Raw genomic sequence first — 20,764 nt, 5'->3', positions numbered from 1 at the left:
GTGTAGTACATCACATATACCCGATACTGTTGTGTAGTACATCACATATACACTATACTGTTGTGTAGTACATCACATATACTCTATACTGTTGTGTAGTACATCACATATACACTATACTGTTGTGTAGTACATCACATATACCCTATACTGTTGTGTAGTACATCACATATACCCGATACTGTTGTGTAGTACATCACATATACCCTATACTGTTGTGTAGTACATCACATATACCCTATACTGTTGTGTAGTACATCACATATATCCTATACTGTTGTGTAGTACATCACATATACCCGATACTGTTGTGTATTACATCACATATACCCGATACTGTTGTGTAGTACATCACATATTCCCTATACTGTTGTGTAGTACATCACATATACCCGATACTGTTGTGTAGTACATCACATATACACTATACTGTTGTGTAGTACATCACATATACCCTATACTGTTGTGTAGTACATCACATATACCCTATACTGTTGTGTAGTACATCACATATACCCTATACTGTTGTGTAGTACATCACATATACCCGATACTGTTGTGTGGTACATCACATATACACTATACTGTTGTGTGGTACATCACATATACCCGATACTGTTGTGTGGTACATCACATATACCCGATACTGTTGTGTATTACATCACATATACCCTATACTGTTGTGTAGTACATCACATATACACTATACTGTTGTGTAGTACATCACATATACCCGATACTGTTGTGTAGTACATCACATATACACTATACTGTTGTGTAGTACATCACATATACCCTATACTGTTGTGTAGTACATCACATATATCCTATACTGTTGTGTAGTACATCACATATACCCGATACTGTTGTGTATTACATCACATATACCCGATACTGTTGTGTAGTACATCACATATTCCCTATACTGTTGTGTAGTACATCACATATACCCGATACTGTTGTGTAGTACATCACATATACACTATACTGTTGTGTAGTACATCACATATACCCTATACTGTTGTGTAGTACATCACATATACCCTATACTGTTGTGTAGTACATCACATATACCCTATACTGTTGTGTAGTACATCACATATACCCGATACTGTTGTGTGGTACATCACATATACACTATACTGTTGTGTGGTACATCACATATACCCGATACTGTTGTGTGGTACATCACATATACCCGATACTGTTGTGTATTACATCACATATACCCTATACTGTTGTGTAGTACATCACATATACACTATACTGTTGTGTAGTACATCACATATACCCTATACTGTTGTGTAGTACATCACATATACACTATACTGTTGTGTAGTACATCACATATACCCTATACTGTTGTGTAGTACATCACATATACACTATACTGTTGTGTAGTACATCACATATACACTATACTGTTGTGTAGTACATCACATATACACTATACTGTTGTGTAGTACATCACATATACCCTATACTGTTGTGTAGTACATCACATATACCCTATACTGTTGTGTAGTACATCACATATACCCTATACTGTTGTGTAGTACATCACATATACACTATACTGTTGTGTAGTACATCACATATACACTATACTGTTGTGTAGTACATCACACATACCCTATACTGTTGTGTAGTACATCACATATACTCTATACTGATGTGTAGTACATCACACATACACTATACTGTTGTGTATTACATCACACATACCCTATACTGTTGTGTAGTACATCACACATACCCTATACTGTTGTGTAGTACATCACATATACACTATACTGTTGTGTAGTACATCACATATACACTATACTGTTGTGTGGTACATCACATATACCCGATACTGTTGTGTGGTACATCACACATACCCGATACTGTTGTGTAGTACATCACATATACCCTATACTGTTGTGTAGTACATCACACAGAGCTCCTATGTCCAGGTGACAGACTCCAGCACTTACCTGTACCCCAGGACTCCCCGGTCGCTCCGTTCCTCTCAGCGCTGCCACATGTGTTCCTCCCGGAGGCAGATGACTGGGACTCACACCAGAGGGTGGGCGTGGCACACGCTGTTGAGTGATGTCTTCCACTCCTCTCCACCAATCACAGTAGACCTCTGACCGAGCCGAGACCAATCCCAGCCGGGGACACAGCGCTGATGTTTACAGAGTACCTGGTCTCTCTGGCCACCGTGCTGACTACAGGGTACCCTGGCATGTGTCTGTGCCACAGGGAGTTTAGGGCCTGATTCAGCAGTGCAATTCTGAAGGCAGATTCCCGATTATCGGGAAGCTGTGTGTGTGCAGAATGGGTCCTGTGTAATCGCACGCAGACCCTTTTATCCCTCTGCCTGACTGACAGGTAGAGGCATTTAAGGGGCGGTGCGGGGGCGGGGACAGCCGGCGTTCCCGGAAATGAGGGCATGACGGCCTCATTTTCCGGGAGTGGTAAGGCCAGGGGCTGCGTCTACGGACGCAGTTTCCTGGCTTCGCAAGCCGGCCAGCCTGAGTAAGCTGAGGCTTGCTCAGCTGGCAGGAGGCCCGGGCCCGTCCACCATCGTGGCCTCAGTCGCAGTGCTGGGATAGCAAATGCAGCAGGGGGTGTCATACAGGGGGGTGTCATACAGAGGGGTGTCATACAGAGGGGTGTCACACAGAGGGGTGTCATACAGGGGGGGTGTCATACAGGGCGGTGTCACACAGAGGGGTGTCATACAGGGGGGTGTCATACAGGGGGGTGTCATACAGAGGGGTGTCACACAGAGGGGTGTCATACAGGGGGGGTGTCATACAGGGCGGTGTCACACAGAGGGGTGTCATACAGAGGGGTGTCACACAGGGGGGTGTCACACAGAGGGGTATCATACAGGGGTTTCATACAGAGGGGTGTCATACAGGGGTGTCACACAGAGGGGTGTCATACAGAGGGTGTCATACAGGGGGTGTCATACAGAGGGGTGTCATACAGGGGTGTCATACAGGGGTGTCATACAGAGGGGTATCATACAGAGGGTGTCATACAGGGGTGTCATACAGAGGGGTGTCATACAGAGGGGTATCATACAGAGGGTGTCATACAGGGGTGTCATACAGGGGGTGTCATACAGAGGGGTGTCACACAGAGGTGTCATACAGAGGGGTGTCACACAGAGGTGTCACACAGAGGGGTGTCATACAGAGGGTGTCATACAGGGGTGTCATACAGGGGGTATCATACAGGAGGTGTCATACAGAGGTGTCACACAGAGGGGTGTCATACAGAGGGTGTTATACAGGGGGTATCATACAGAGGGGTGTCATACAGGGGGTATCATACAGAGGGTGTCATACAGGGGTGTCATACAGAGGGGTGTCATACAGGAGTGTGTCATACAAGGGGTATCATACAGGAGGTGTCATACAGGAGGTGTCATACAGAGGGTGTCATACAGAGGGGTGTCATACAGGGGGTATCATACAGAGGGGTGTCATACAGGGGGTATCATACAGGGGGTATCATACAGAGGGTGTCATACAGGGGTGTCATACAGAGGGGTGTCATACAGAGGGGTGTCATACAGGAGGTGTCATACAGAGGGTATCATACAGGAGGTGTCATACAGGAGGTGTCATACAGGGGTGTCATACAGAGGGTATCATACACCTCCTGCTGCATTAGCATAATAGTAAGGACAGAATTGCATCCGAATCTGAATCACCCCCTGAGGCTGTAATCTGCAATGGGGCAGGGACTGGTGTGTATGGCATAATATTATCTTTACAGCGCTGCGTAATTCTGTGGCGCCTTATGTATTACTGCTAATAATAATGATACAGTTGGACATACAGGGTTCGGATTCTGAGCCGCACGCTGCTGCGACTGCATTAGCGTCTGTTACGGCAGTGGCGTCTGCGGATTTATGCGAATACTGCTATCAGCATGCGTCCCAATGTGCAAGGACTGAGACGCCCCCTCTGAGCGGCTTTACATGCTGTAGTACTGCTACTAGGGCTACTAACTAACAACTAATGGCCAATGTTATCATAATGTGTAATGTGTAACTACTCCCAGCACCACAAATGTTATATATATACACTGCAGTGCCACAGTGCCCCCCACGCTGCTGATGTAGCACCCCGGCTACCCTGCTGTTAATCCGTCTCTGTATTTGTGCTGGCACTATCCATGTCTATGCCATGTGTCAGTCATACCCCCCCCCCCCCAATCACGCTGAGAGAGAAGGTGGCTGAGATGACTGTATGTAAGGCAGCTCCTGTACCCCTCCTCCTGCTGTAAGGCGACCCTTCCCTCTCTCACATGGCTCAGCAGAGACACACCCATCTAATCTCCGCCACCATTAACAGCTCCCAGTCTACCTGTGTGACAGGTGCAAAGGGGGAGGGACACACCCATTAAACCTGCCAAACAACAGCTCCGTTCCCATTTTAAGAACAGAGGGTGGACCCGGCTGCCCCATCCAGGATGTTCAGATCCTGGAACCCTGCGATCTAATCTGCGGCTGGAGTGCGGGTCCATTCCCATCGCTGGCCCTGGGTAGGTGGAGAGGAGCTGGGAGCTTTGTGCTGGGTTTAGCTGCAGAGAGAGAGAAGGGGCAGCTGGGGCTTATACAGGAGGGTTAGCTCTGTGCTGTGCATGCACTGTCTATGGGTAATAATGTGATATTAGGCGTGAGTTATTTCCCCCACCTCTCTCTGTTTACAGCACATACGTCTGTAAGGTGTAATAATCAGAAAGATAAGATCTCAAGGTTCAGGAAAATGCCAGGGCTATGTTCTATATAAGGTGCAGTGTTTCTATAGGAAGGGACAATGCGTTATTCTTCAACGCTAGTGCCAGCGACTTTGCTTCCGCAGACAAAGAGCTTGCAATCTAAGAAGGCATGACAGTGGACATCTGGCATATAATAATTCTGATATCATACAGAGATACGGTATAAATCCTATTCCATCAGAGGCTAGAAAATCTGACCTGATTGGTAACTAGGTTGTAGGAGTTATTAGTAGTATGAAGACTGTATGCTGCTGATATATATTAACTTTGCTGTGTTTGTTCATAGTGTTGCTAAATCCTGCTCTCTCCGGCCCCTTCTCTGGGAACATGGACTTGTCCAGATCGGAACTGCTGCTTGGATCCATATTCGAGTCTCAGGAGGAGCTATTCCATCCCGAGGGGTTTCCGGGTTCGGACGTCGTGACTTTTCCCCTGTCCGAACCCCACGGGTTTCCAGCCGACAAACTTTATGAGGACTGGCAGGTTAGCGGAAGGACGGTGAGTGGCAATGTACTAAACACAAGTCCAAATGTTATTAAATGCCATTTTTGATTGTAATGTAGCCACCAGGTGGCACTGTTTTGTGTTATTCTCTAACTCTCTTTACTTCTCAATATGACAGCACTCACTTTTCTTATTCTTAAATGGCAATATTCACTACTAGGTAACCCTTATTATGAATAACTATATAAAATTAACAATTTCCATTGGTTTCGTTTCATATTGGAGGCAGAGAATGAATTTGCGCTGTTAAATCTAACCTTGTAAAACTGCACTGCGCTACTTTCAGAATCCAGTTATTTATAGCTGAGCGTATTAGGATTTTGCACTTCCCACAATTGAGGATTAATTGGCTCTTAGCAGGCACGGCATGCTGATACTTGTAGTTCCACAACCGCTCGCGAACAACGAATTGCTTATAATCCATACAGACGATTTAAAGGTGCGCCTGACCCATATTGTGTGCTAAATGTTATTTTCCCACGACTGCGTAAAAGGAGCCGCATCCTGATTGGTGTTTGTTAATAAATTAGCGCTGATCGCAAATGTGATTATACATTTGTTTTTCAATCTTTTCTAATCCAAAAACAATTATTTGCTTTAGATTTTATCGGCTGCATAGAGCTCATTCCAGGTTTACATAATCAGTGGTCAGCGTGATCTCCTGCTATATCCTGGCTGCCTGAACATACACACAGTATAAGGCTGGGTAAACACATTATCCGGCTCCTGTAACATCACAAAGCTTTATATTCTCCTATCCAGGCTTGGAGTACAGGACATGTCATTGTAACTTACTGAAGTCTTATTTGACATGAGTTGATCCTAACGTTTCCTAAAGATGACTTATATTAAGAGCTATTACTGTGCAGACTTGTGACATTGTGCTTACACTTGCTGTGCAGCTGAGTGTAAGCTATTGTTCTTCCCACTGTCTGTCCTGCAGTAGTGCGCAGTGCCTAGGAGAAAACTCACCCCCCACCATCACAATGTTATCTGGGATATCTTCAGTTCTGATCGTGTCCTGAGTGTTATACATATATGTCTGCGAATGTTATCAGATAGCTTTGTATTCCAGGGTTCTTGATCTTTTAGGAAGCAACAAAGCAGTCGTCAGACAGATGCGGAGCCATTATTAGTCTGTAAACCGTCCTCAGTAGAACAGGATTCTGGTTAGGGTTAGGCAGTTACCCCGACTGTTATGGGGGGTATCCACTTAGCGATATACAAACGAGAGCACGATTGCGACATTGCAATCGTGCTGTCGTTTGTATATCGCAAGTGATGTGCCTACACTGAACGTTCACTCACATCCCTCATCCCCGCACATGCAGAACCTGACGAGATCGTCAGGTTGACCTGCATGTACGGGCGATGTCGGAAGCGACCCGCGGGCACGCGCATCGTGGGTCGCTTCTGTCCACAACATGCCCGATGCATGCGCGATTTGCAAGTGATTGCACGGTAACGACATCGTTGTCGTGCAATCGCTTGTTTAAACCGCTAAGTGGATGCCCCCCTTTAGAGTTAGGCAACAGGAGGGAGGGTTAGGGTGAAGATTAGGGCTGGCCTTTTGATCATGTCGACCATATTATACCTGTCTAACTTTTTACATGTTGACATTTAGTGTGTCGACCTTTTGTCCCAGCCGACCTAATGACTGTCTAACATCTAGGGGTTAATTTTTCTAAAGTGAGAGTTTTTAAAAGGGAGTTTTAAAAGTGATGTTGCCCATAGCAACCAATCAGATCCTAGCTATCATCTTTTAGAGGATGCTAGATAAATGTTAATTAGAATCTGATTAGGTTGCTATGGGCAACATCACTTTTAAAACTCACTTCTAAAAACTCTCACTTTAGTAAATTTACCCCCTATGTCTATGTAGACATTGTCCCACCTTTTTACTGTCTATCTGTTTATCCACACCCGGGGGAGGGGACCCATGCAATAATCTTGTACACGGGACCACTGATATCTAAAAACACCCTTGAGCGTTTGGAAGCCTGTCAGTGTCTAATACACTTTCTAGTATTAATATTATCCTTTATTCATATGGTGCCACAAATGGCGAGAACAGATACATTTCAGACATAGGGCCTGATTCAGAGCCGCTCATAAGCGGCTGCTCGTTTGCTCCGAGCGATGTTTGCCCAACTGCGCATGCGTACGGATCGTTATACGCATGCGCGAACCAGTCAGTGCGGCCGAAATTCATGTGCTCGCAAAATAGCGAATGCCTGATAATTTGAGTGACAGGAGGAGGCGTATGTGGCAGGTGGTAACAGGGGAAGGTGATTGAAAACGGGGAGTGGAGTTCCAAACGCAGGCGTGCTTAAAGGTCAAAACGGGCGTTTTATGGGTGTGCATAATTAAAACAGAAGCGTCATTGACCACGTCACTGGGTTATTTTATAGCCAGAACTGCTTGCAAATTTGTGGTAGCAAACACCAGCCCCAAGAATAGCGAGCAGTTCATACGCTGTTCGATGTACTCGATTAATCTAATAAATAGCGGACATGACGTATGGTGCGAGCGCCCACGGGGGGTATTTTTCAAAATTACAACCGCAAGTCAACAGACCGCAAAGAGCGAACGGTTCATTTGAATAGCTACCCCTTTTTGTTGAACGAACGACCGCAAATAGCGACCGGCTCTGAATCAGGCCCATAAATAGAAATACAGTGCGAAATCTAATCTTACAGTTCAAACGCAGAGCAAAGGAGTATCCCAGCCATATAATACACATTACTGTATACCCAGTCACTGCTGTACCCGGGAGTATCCCAGCCATATAATACACATTACTGTATATACAGTCACTGCTGTACCCGGGAGTATCCCAGCCATATAATACACATTACTGTATACACAGTCACTGCTGTACCCGGGAGTATCCCAGCCATATAATACACATTACTGTATACACAGTCACTGCTGCACCCGGGAAGGGGCACAGGAGTATCCCAGCCATATAATACACATTACTGTATACACAGTCACTGCTGCACCCGGGAAGGGGCACAGGAGTGTCCCAGCCATATAATACACATTACTGCATACACAGTCACTGCTGTACCCGGGAGTATCCCAGCCATATAATACACATTACTGTATACACAGTCACTGCTGTACCCGGGAAGGGGTAAAGGAGTATCCCAGCCATATAATACACATTACTGTATACACAGTCACTGCTGTACCCGGGAGTATCCCAGCCATATAATACACATAACTGCATACACAGTCACTGCTGTACCCGGGAAGGGACATAGGAGTATCCCAGCCATATAATACACATTACTGTATACACAGTCACTGCTGTACCCGGGAAGGGGTAAAGGAGTATCCCAGCCATATAATACACATTACTGTATACACAGTCACTGCTGTACCCGGGAGTATCCCAGCCATATAATACACATTACTGTATACACAGTCACTGCTGTACCCGGGAGTATCCCAGCCATATAATACACATTACTGCATACACAGTCACTGCTGTACCCGGGAATATCCCAGCCATATAATACACATTACTGCATACACAGTCACTGCTGTACCCGGGAATATCCCAGCCATATAATACACATTACTGTATATACAGTCACTGCTGTACCCGGGAGTATCCCAGCCATATAATACACATTACTGTATACACAGTCACTGCTGTACCCGGGAAGGGGCACAGGAGTATCCCAGCCATATAATACACATTACTGTATACACAGTCACTGCTGTACCCGGGAAGGGACAAAGGAGTATCCCAGCCATATAATACACATTACTGTATACACAGTCACTGCTGTACCCGGGAGTATCCCAGCCATATAATACACATTACTGTATACACAGTCACCTGCACCCGGGAAGGGGTAAAGGAGTATCCCAGCCATATAATACACATTACTGTATACACAGTCACCTGCACCCGGGAAGGGGTAAAGGAGTATCCCAGCCATATAATACACATTACTGTATACACAGTCACTGCTGTACCCGGGAGTATCCCAGCCATATAATACACATTACTGTATACACAGTCACTGCTGTACCCGGGAGTATCCCAGCCATATAATACACATTACTGTATACACAGTCACCTGCACCCGGGAAGGGGTAAAGGAGTATCCCAGCCATATAATACACATTACTGTATACACAGTCACCTGCACCCGGAAAGGGGTAAAGGAGTATCCCAGCCATATAATACACATTACTGCATACACAGTCACTGCTGTTCCCGGGAGTATCCCAGCCATATAATACACATTACTGTATACACAGTCACTGCTGTACCCGGGAGTATCCCAGCCATATAATACACATTACTGCATACACAGTCACTGCTGTACCCGGGAGTATCCCAGCCATATAATACACATTACTGCATACACAGTCACTGCTGTACCCGGGAGTATCCCAGCCATATAATACACATTACTGTATACACAGTCACTGCTGTACCCGGGAAGGGGCAAAGGAGTATCCCAGCCATATAATACACATTACTGTATACACAGTCACTGCTGTACCCAGGAAGGGGTAAAGGAGTATCCCAGCCATATAATACACATTACTGTATACACAGTCACTGCTGTACCCGGGAGTATCCCAGCCATATAATACACATTACTGTATACACAGTCACTGCTGTACCCGGGAGTATCCCAGCCATATAATACACATTACTGCATACACAGTCACTGCTGTACCCGGGAGTATCCCAGCCATATAATACACAGTACTGTATACACAGTCACTGCTGTACCCGGGAGTATCCCAGCCATATAATACACATTACTGTATACACAGTCACTGCTGTACCCGGGAGTATCCCAGCCATATAATACATATTACTGTATACACAGTCACTGCTGTACCCGGGAAGGGGCAAAGGAGTATCCCAGCCATATAATACACATTACTGTATACACAGTCACTGCTGTACCCGGGAGTATCCCAGCCATATAATACACATTACTGTATACACAGTCACTGCTGTACCCGGGAGTATCCCAGCCATATAATACATATTACTGTATACACAGTCACTGCTGTACCCGGGAGTATCCCAGCCATATAATACACATTACTGTATACACAGTCACTGCTGTACCCGGGAGTATCCCAGCCATATAATACACAGTACTGTATACACAGTCACTGCTGTACCCGGGAGTATCCCAGCCATATAATACACATTACTGTATACACAGTCACTGCTGTACCCGGGAGTATCCCAGCCATATAATACATATTACTGTATACACAGTCACTGCTGTACCCGGGAAGGGGCAAAGGAGTATCCCAGCCATATAATACACATTACTGTATACACAGTCACTGCTGTACCCGGGAGTATCCCAGCCATATAATACACATTACTGTATACACAGTCACTGCTGTACCCGGGAGTATCCCAGCCATATAATACATATTACTGTATACACAGTCACTGCTGTACCCGGGAGTATCCCAGCCATATAATACACATTACTGCTGCAGTTGGGAAGGGGGAGGAGAAGATGTCACAAGTAATGGGGAAAGACGGCCCTGCTCCTGAGAGCTTACAATATATACGGGTGGGAAGTACCACAAGATGACAAAAGGAAGTGTACACGGGTCACCTCACTTGTTAATAAATCTAACACAGTCTCATGTTTGCTGGATGTCTGTCGTCTGTGACCACCAGTCCCCGTCCTGCGTCCTTGATGCCGGGATCTGCGCTGTAACCTCTTTGTGATTTTAGGGACTGAGCGAGAGAGAAGACCCCGATGAGTTCCTGAAGATGATGATAAATCCCAATGATGTCTACAACACGGAGGCAGCGGCCAGCGAGTCCCTGGAGAGTGACAGCGGCTTCTCAGATGACCCTCGGCCAGAGACCCCCACCAACTGTGACGCCAGCACCCCGCTGCCCCAGCCGACCCCGGTGTACGAGCTGGTGTATGACATTGGGTCCATGCAGGAGCACAAGCTTCACAGCGAGATGAGCAGCGTGGTGTCCATACAGCTAGGTACCCAGCTGCCGTCTCCCTCTCACCAGTGGCCTGTGGGTCATGGACCTCTTGGCTTGGTCCGTACGTAAATGCATGATGGCAAAGTGTGCAGCACTCCCTATGAGACCGCTGTCTCCTTATCTCTGCTTATCCGTCCTCGTCCATATCCCATAACAGATCAAAGTATATTTCTGTCCCACCGATGGCGATGAGTGACATGAATGGGTTTTCCAGCGTAACACCTCTAACATTTATTGTTTTGTGGTTTCCCTATTGTCACTTATACTAGATACATAGAAGGGTGACCAAAATAAACAACTCTTCCCAAATGATATAAAGGCTTTGGTTAAAGACACACGGGTCTATTTACTAAGCAGTGTTAGGAGACATACAGGGGTATTCAATGTGGGTGCGATAACATCGTTTTTTGCGTTAATATCACTGGTTTTAGTTTTACACCGTATTCAATTTCAAAGACTTATCGCTGTTTTGAAAAGTCTTGGATAAAAAACGGTGATAACTTTTCACCCTTGAATAGGTGTCGAAAAAAAGTGCAGTATTGGGGTTTAGGGGTGCAGGCTTAAAAAAAAATAGCCTGCACCCCTGAGATTGACATTTAAAAAAGAACTTTGTTAAAAAAATGAATCTAAAAATTGGGGTGCAAAAAAAAAAAATGTAGAGATTTATAGCGGCAGGTGCACAAATGCAGAATATTTAAAAACTTACTTTAGGGACACCAAAATATACTAGTACCCATTTTCATGTACCCCAAATATGATGGGACCACTTAAAAAAACGAAAAAAATAACCCAAGTGCTCTTCTGCATCACTTCTTCAATGTCGGGAAAAAAACACTTGCTGCGGCTATTTAAAACCCCGACTTTCAATTAAAGGCTAAAACGGGGGTATCCATAGTGTTCCCCCATGTTTTTACAACTTTAGGGGGGTCTTACAATTATTTTAAGGAAAAATTCTTAACTTTACGCAAATCCAACTTCGCAGTTTCCCGTTTTCGTTAATTTGATATTGAATACGGGGATAAGCGGGAGCGCACCATACCTTTACGCAGAAAAAAACTCCGATATGAAAAGTTAACTTCGCCAGGGAAGTTTAACCTTTCATATTGAATACCCCTCATAGTGAAAAGTGATAAGGTGCCAGCCAATCAGCTCCTAACTGTCACCTTACAGGCTGTGTTTGAAAAATGACAGTTGGGAGCTGATTGGCTGGTACCTTATCACTTTTCACTCTGTCTCCTAACACTGCTTAGTAAATAGACCCCACAGAATGATGTTAATATTACAAAGCGTTATTGATTTGAATTATTCCTTGATGTCCTTGTATAATGCAGTTTACGCCATGAGGAATGGAGGTAGAGAGGACTAGGCGTACTGCTGATGCCTCTTCTCTGTTTATCTATATTAGCAGAGGACTGGCACTCTTCTGTCCTCATACCCGACAGCTGCATCGTGAACGAGCTGCCCCCTCTGCAAGTGGGCATGTGTAAGGCTGCAGTAGTGCCCGTTCGGGGCATCTCTCCAGACCTGCTGTCCGTGGAGGCCCTGGTAAGGAATTGTGTTCTGTCCGTAGATCTGTCTGTCTGTGTCCTCCCTTTTGTCATTATATCAGCCGTTCTCTATCTACAGTACCCAGAGCTCCACCTGACTGACGAGGAGAAGCGACTTCTGTCCCAAGAGGGCGTGGCGTTGCCCAATAACCTGCCACTCACAAAGGTATGGCATCAGAGCCTGAATCCTGCAGCTTAGTCAGCCAGCACACCATCGGCATGGGTGCACCTTATTTTACCGCTGAGGTCTGGTCAGTCAGTTAATGACTGGTCACGCCAAGCCACGGCTGCCTATGGTTTTATGTTCTGGAGTCAGTGGCGTCAGATGGGCCAAGGTGGCAATACGTGACTTTATTTACTGCTCCGCTCCAGCCAGAAGATTGCAGCAGCCTCAGTCTTCCTGGAGGGTTCACCCTCAGGCGCGGACTGATTTGTATTTACTGCTGGTAGTTACCGCTGTAGGTGGAGGTACACCTGGTTATAGGATGTGTAAGGCCGCAGTGCTGTGCATTGTATGGCCCTATACTACAAGTCCTGGGTGCTAAGCATGATGGGAAATATACTGTGGTAATAGCTTATATTGCTGATGGTGGGCTGATGAGCAGATGGAGCACTGCGCCCCTCTGACAATCAACCCCAGGGACACTCCGACTTCAACCTAAAAACAGGTCTGTCTATAGCCTAAAGCTGGGTACACATTTAGCGATATTTTGAACGATTTTCCCAATTACGACAGATCGGAACGACAACTCGTCAAATTCGGTAATGGAAATCCTGACTGACGGATGGCAGGTGTGTAAATGAGGTTGGAACATGGATTGGATGTCCTTAGTGAGCCGGGGACCTGTCCCGATGGTTATTTATATATACGCCGGATGGGTTCCTCCCTGCAAACGTGTTTTGCTTTTCTTTGGATCAGCACAGATCACATTCAGAAAAGGGAGAACTTGATGAACGAGTTTGGGCCGCGAGCATGTAGTAATGTAGCAATATATATGCGGCTTGATGGAGATAATTGGGCAGAAAGATGTAGATAGAAAGCAGCGTGAGCTGGAAATCTTTATCTCTCATGTGAATTTGGTTAGTAAGAAACGAGGGGATGACGGAGAAGGGACTAATTCACCTAAGGCCTCAGGGCCTGATCCAGCGGTGCCGTCAGTCACCGGTGCCACTGCGTTTGGTTGCAGAGCCGCCGCGTTAATATGCAAATGCTGGTTTTAGCCCAACTATGTGAACATGGGCAGTGTATGCATCTAATCCAGCCCCATAGTACAGATTACAGGTGGTGAGGAAGATTTGTCTTAGAAGGGAAGTGCTGTGACTGGGTCACACTGTAGCAGAGTGCTGGGACCACGTTCTGGTGTGTGAGATGCAGAGAATGATCTTCTCTGTCCATATAGGATGCAGCCGTCAGTAAATGCCTGGCATTTGGCAGCACTCCGTGTCTTCTCCATTAGAATGGTGTGAGAGAGCGTTTGTACGTACAGAATTCTCCATCCCCTCCGCAGCGTGTGATCCCGGCTTTCTCTCCCTCTCACAGGCAGAGGAACGGATCTTGAAGAAAGTGCGGAGGAAGATCAGGAACAAACAGTCCGCGCAGGACAGCCGGAAACGCAAGAAGGAATATATCGATGGTCTGGAAAGCAGGTGTGATGGTGTAATGTGTATACTATAGGACCCAGGGAATTGGGTGGGGTCTCCTGCTCTCTATGCCGGGGATTGTAAAATAATTGTCGTGGTCTCTTTTATTACAGAGTTACTGCTTGTTCTGTACAAAACCAGGAACTACACAAAAAGGTTTTGGAGCTGGAAAAGCACAATGTGTGAGTGTTTGTGCGTCCCGTGTGGGGGAAGGGTGACAGGGGGCGGTGTGAGGGGTGTATGGGGTGTAATGCACAGACTCAAGGTACGGTGGTAGTTGTGGGGTGGAATGCACAGGGTGGAGGAACGGGGGTAGCTGTGGGGTGTAATGCACAGGGTGGAGGAACGGGGGTAGCGGTGGGGTGGAATGCACGAGGTGGAGGTACGGGGGTAGCTGTGGGGTGGAATGCACAGGGTGGAGGTACAGGGGTAGCTTTGGGGTGGAATGCACGAGGTGGAGGTACGGGGGTAGCTATGGGGTGGAATGCACAGGGTGGAGGTACGGTGGTAGCTGTGGGGTGTAAACCACAGGGTAGAGGTATGGGGGTAGCTGTGGGGTGTGATGCACAGGGTGGAAGTATGGGGGTAGCTGTGGGGTGTGATGCACAGGGTGGAGGTATGGGGGTAGCTGTGGGGTGTGATGCACAGGGTGGAGGTACGGTGGTAGCTGTGGGGTGTAATGCATGAGGTGGAGGTACGGGGGTAGCTGTGGGCTGGAATGCACAGTGAGGAGGTACGGGGGTAGCTGTGGGGTTGAATGCACAGGGAGGAGGTACGGGGGTAGCTGTGGTGTGGAATGCACAGGGTGGAGGTACGGGGGTAGCTGTGGGGTGTAAAGCACAGGGTGGAGGAATGGGGGTAACTGGGGTGTAAAGCACAGGGTGGAGGTACGGGGGTAGCTGTGGGGTGTATAGCACCGGGTGGAGGTACGGGGGTAGCTGTGGGCTGGAATGCACAGGGTGGAGGTACGGGGGTAGCTGTGGGGTGTAAAGCACCACAGGGTGGAGGTACGGTGGTAGCTGTGGGGTGTAAAGCACAGGGTGGACGTACGGGGGTAGCTGTGGGGTGTAAAGCACAGGGTGGAGGTACGGGGGTAGCTGTGGGTATAAAGCACAGGGTGGAGGTACGGGGGTAACTGTGGGGTGGAATGCACAGGGTGGAGGTACGGGGGTAGCTGTGGGCTGGAATGCACAGGGTGGAGGTATGGGGGTAGCTGTGGGGTAGAATGCACAGGGTGGAGGTATGGTGGTAGCTGTGGGGTAGAATGCACAGGGTGGAGGTATGGGGGTAGCTGTGGGGTGTAAAGCACAGGGTGGAGGTACGGTGGTAGCTGTGGGGTGTAATGCACAGGGTGGAGGTACGGGGGTAGCTGTGGGGTGTAAAGCACAGGGTGGAGGTACGGTGGTAGCTGTGGGGTGTAAAGCACAGGGTGGAGGTATGGGGTAGCTGTGGGGTGTAAAGCACAGGGTGGAGGTATGGGGTAGCTGTGGGGTGTAAAGCACAGGGTGGAGGTACGGGGGTAGCTGTGGGGTGTAAAGCACAGGGTGAAGGTACGGGGGTAGCTGTGGGGTGTAAAGCACAGGGTGGAGGTATGGGGGTAGCTGTGGGGTGTAATGCACAGGGTGGAGGTATGGGGGTAGCTGTGGGGTGTAAAGCACAGGGTGGAGGTATGGGGGTAGCTGTGGGGTGTAAAGCACAGGGTGGAGGTATGGGGGTAGCTGTGGGGTGTAAAGCACCACAGGGTGGAGGTACGGGGGTAGCTGTGGGGTGTAAAGCACAGGGTGGAGGTACGGGGGTAGCTGTGGGGTGTAAAGCACAGGGTGGAGGTACGGGGGTAGCTGTGGGGTGTAAAGCACAGGGTGGAGGTACGGGGGTAGCTGTGGGGTGTAAAGCACAGGGTGGAGGTACGGGGGTAGCTGTGGGGTGTAAAGCACAGGGTGGAGGTACGGGGGTAGCTGTGGGGTGTAAAGCACAGGGTGGAGGTACGGGGGTAGCTGTGGGTATAAAGCACAGGGTGGAGGTACGGGGGTAACTGTGGGGTGGAATGCACAGGGTGGAGGTACGGGGGTAGCTGTGGGCTGGAATGCACAGGGTGGAGGTATGGGGGTAGCTGTGGGGTAGAATGTACAGGGTGGAGGTATGGTGGTAGCTGTGGGGTAGAATGCACAGGGTGGAGGTATGGGGGTAGCTGTGGGGTGTAAAGCACAGGGTGGAGGTATGGTGGTAGCTGTGGGGTGTAATGCACAGGGTGGAGGTATGGGGGTAGCTGTGGGGTGTAAAGCACAGGGTGGAGGTACGGTGGTAGCTGTGGGGTGTAAAGCACAGGGTGGAGGTATGGGGTAGCTGTGGGGTGTAAAGCACAGGGTGGAGGTACGGTGGTAGCTGTGGGGTGTAAAGCACAGGGTGGAGGTACGGTGGTAGCTGTGGGGTGTAAAGCACAGGGTGGAGGTATGGGGTAGCTGTGGGGTGTAAAGCACAGGGTGGAGGTACGGTGGTAGCTGTGGGGTAGAATGCACAGGGTGAAGGTACGGGGGTAGCTGTGGGGTGTAAAGCACAGGGTGGAGGTATGGGGGTAGCTGTGGGGGTGTAATGCACAGGGTGGAGGTATGGGGGTAGCTGTGGGGTGTAATGCATAGGCTGGAGGTACGGGGGTAGCTGTGGGGTGTAAAGCACAGGCTGGAGGTACGGGGGTAGCTGTGGGGTGTAAAGCACAGGGTGGAGGTACGGGGGTAGCTGTGGGGTGTAAAGCACAGGGTGGAGGTACGGGGGTAGCTCTGGGGTGTAATGCACAGTGAGGAGGTATGGGGGTAGCTGTGGGGTGTAATGCACAGTGAGGAGGTATGGGGGTAGCTGTGGGGTGTAAAGCACAGGGTGGAGGTACGGGGGTAGCTGTGGGGTGTAAAGCACAGGGTGGAGGTACGGGGGTAGCTGTGGGGTGTAAAGCACAGGGTGGAGGTACGGGGGTAGCTGTGGGGTGTAAAGCACAGGGTGGAGGTACGGGGGTAGCTCTGGGGTGTAATGCACAGTGAGGAGGTATGGGGGTAGCTGTGGGGTGTAATGCACAGGGAGGAGGTACGGGGGTAGCTGTGGGGTAGAATGCACAGGGTGGAGGTACGGGGGTAGCTGTGGGGTAGAATGCACAGGGTGGAGGTACGGGGGTAGCTGTGGGGTGTAATGCACAGGGTGGAGGTACAGTGGTAGCTGTGGGGTGTAAAGCACAGGGTGGAGGTACGGGGGTAGCTGTGGGGTGTAATGCACAGGGAGGAGGTACGGGGGTAGCTGTGGGGTAGAATGCACAGGGTGGAGGTACGGGGTAGCTGTGGGGTGTAATGCACAGTGAGGAGGTATGGGGGTAGCTGTGGGGTGTAAAGCACAGGGTGGAGGTACAGGGGTAACTGTGTGAGAGGAGGATTAGAAGCAATGACTCTGGGGTGTGTATATATATATATATATATATATATATATATATGAAACAGAAGGAGATTTTGAGGGTGATAATTGTGAGGGTGATAATTGTGAGGGTGATCATTAATAATTGTGAGGGTGATTATCACATTGAATCTGTTCCCGTTTCTAGATCCCTGATCACCCAACTCCGCAGACTTCAGACCCTCATCAAGCAGACATCTAACAAAGCCGCTCAGACGGGCACCTGTGTCCTGGTATGTCCCACGTGATCCCTCCCCTAGTCATTCCCGTGTCTTCCCACGTGTGCTTGTCACAGAGCTGTCACTCTATTGCAGATCCTATTCTTTTCCTTGGCTCTGCTGATATATCCCAATTACTACCCGCTCCGTTCCGGAGCTGCCCTGAGTGATGGCTCCACCTACACACCTACTGGAGGTAAGAGCACTATAGCGACAGCAGTAAGGCCATTGTAACGGTGCTGCCCTTCGCCATTATAACGGTGTGCGGGCAGACGCACGGCAGGGCTTAGATGCTCACAGAAGCGGGTGATGTGACTGCTCTGAGGTGCTGTAAAAACGTAGGGTGTTCTGCAATTTTAGCAAGTTGGTGGGGGGGACGACATTTCGCATGTATGTCAGGCAGCTGAATAATAACTCCTGGCATGGGGAGTGATTTATGGTGCCAATGTAATCTGAATACACCGCCCTGGGAGTGATCAGCTTTTAATGCTGGTGATGTATTTCCAGTTATCTCTAGAAACATCCTGAATAAAGGAGAGTTCTCCGAGGTCACAGAGCCCCCTGTCCTCTCCGAGAAGCTGTCCCGCGTTCCGCAGTTGGGGGAGAAGATACAGGAACCTCTCGTAGGGCCCCCTGATGCCCCAGAGCAGGAAGAGACGGACGCAGACAAGAGGGGGGCAGTGATCTCTCTGGAGAGGCAGGCATCAGAGGAGAGGGTGCCCCCCGAATCTACTCTCCCCCCGGAGAAAGAAAATCTGCCGCTGGACCAGGACAATCCTGCTAACAGGGACCTGTCTAAGACAGCACGGACAGACGAGATGTGACCGCACAAAGGCTTGCCATAGACTGTGATGGGAGATGTTACATTTAGGCTTGGCACTAGTACCCAGCACGGCGAGAGGAGGCGGTGACTCCCCCCCGAGTGCCCAGTCACAGGTGTCTGTCCTATACACACTCACTGTACAACATACAGGACACCTAGGCCACAATCCTACATACGTACATAAGGCACAGCAACATAATGTATCTGCGACAGGGGCAGTAGACTTTATTGCACTATACAATGCACATTGGCATTAACTGGGTACTTTTTACAACCAAAGATGCCCTATCAGATCTGATCTTTACGCAGTCTGCTAGCCAAGTATAATGCCAAATATCGTACACTGACCACCGCAGTGGGCAGCTCACGGGCACGGATAATGCACAGGCAGTCGGATTGTGCCCATTGTGTGACTGTAATTGGCTAATGGGAGAACACAGTATTTGGGCACCGTAACTTCACTATAAAATAATTATTCATGGCTTAATTAATCAGGGATTTAGCCAGTCTATACTTAGCCACGGTGTATAATTCGCTGCACTAACTTCCACCCCACCTGTGTGTTCTCCAGATGACCCTGTTAAGCGTTAGACTGTGTTATATCACACACATACACACACACAAGCTTTGGACACACAATCTGTAGGAGTGCGGACACACACAGTATATCCCTGAGCACACACTGACACAAGGAACGGTGCCCATAATCCCCTATATCACAGATCTATAGACTAGTAATAAAGGCCTCGCTGAGTTGTACATACGCTGCGCATGCAATGACACACTGAGACTGCGGTGTAACACACAGAACCGCCTCCTCTCGCTGCGATTACCGCCTAACTCCTGCTTGACTGGAACTTCCTGATATTCAGAGAAATGTTTTATAATATTTATATATGGAATGATTATATTTTAGAAGGGGAGGGGGTCAATTATATCTCCGGGGAGAAAAAGATTTGTAACATGTGTTAATAAAAATGTTATTTAGTTTTTATCCGTCTTGTTACAGCAGAGTGGTCATATTGGGGGCAGTCTGCGCGTGGTCACCCAGCCAGTGCCGGGGTGACATGGAGACATCCGTACGGTGACACGAGAGCCCTGATTCTGAGTGAGGCTGTAGTGAGGGGGAACCGCATAGGGCTAATACCAATTTCCATGCAGCTTCGAGCCCACAGCTGCCATCATTAGCATTGGCACGTGCACCAGCCCCACGCTGAGGGATCCGCCTGACACAGGCGTCCCTTCTCCGTACGTGCGTCTCACGACAGCATGCAACTCGGGGTACACGTCCACAACACACGAGAAATTTGATTTACATTTAATGAGATACATTTTCCTCTCTGGCCAATGTGTTGGGTCAAGGATCAGATTCATAAGCGGATTGGTGGTACTGCTCATTAAATCCCAATCTCTGAGCCCGTCTTGGTGGGCACTGCGAGGAGCAGGCACGTCACACGACACTTGTTCCCCCTCTACATCACCCAAAGCTAATAAGGAGCTAAGAAATTCAGTTTAAACTTCACAGAGCTATAGATGAGCTAAAACAACCCACTCCGACCATGAGAGACAGAGTGACACAAGAGCCAGGGGCCCCCAGATGGACTCACAAAACCCTCCTTTCCCCCTTCTGGGGGACACTGCCTAAAGTAAAAGTACGAACAGAGTACCAGGTGGCTGCGCCACCCAGAAGGCGCTCACTGATCTGGATTAGTCACAATATGCACAGGAACGGGGACCTGCTCTGAGACATACACCTGACGAATACTAGCCGTGATCATCTGCCCAGCGTCTGTTTACGCTC

General features: G+C 48.4%; 1 protein-coding gene across 1 annotated transcript; it reads left to right on the top strand.

The window, feature by feature from the left end:
- Positions 1–4,465: 4,465 nt before the first annotated feature.
- Positions 4,466–19,957, top strand: CREB3L4 (cAMP responsive element binding protein 3 like 4). The gene is made up of 10 exons (XM_088456285.1): positions 4,466–4,548; positions 5,072–5,283; positions 11,036–11,303; positions 12,711–12,850; positions 12,932–13,018; positions 14,393–14,499; positions 14,607–14,675; positions 18,071–18,155; positions 18,237–18,336; positions 18,648–19,957. The coding sequence occupies exons 2-10, from the start codon at positions 5,113–5,115 to the stop codon at positions 18,962–18,964; spliced, it is 1,344 nt and encodes a 447-aa protein (XP_088312411.1). The 5' UTR covers positions 4,466–4,548; positions 5,072–5,112; the 3' UTR covers positions 18,965–19,957.
- The last annotated feature ends 807 nt before the right edge of the window (positions 19,958–20,764 follow it).

This window comes from Taudactylus pleione, unplaced genomic scaffold, assembly GCF_031769625.1.
Source record: "Taudactylus pleione unplaced genomic scaffold, aTauple2 ptg000696l, whole genome shotgun sequence".
NCBI lineage: Eukaryota > Metazoa > Chordata > Amphibia > Anura > Myobatrachidae > Taudactylus > Taudactylus pleione.
The sequence above is the reverse complement of the archived record's forward strand: the minus strand, read 5'-3'. Positions and strand labels throughout refer to the sequence as shown.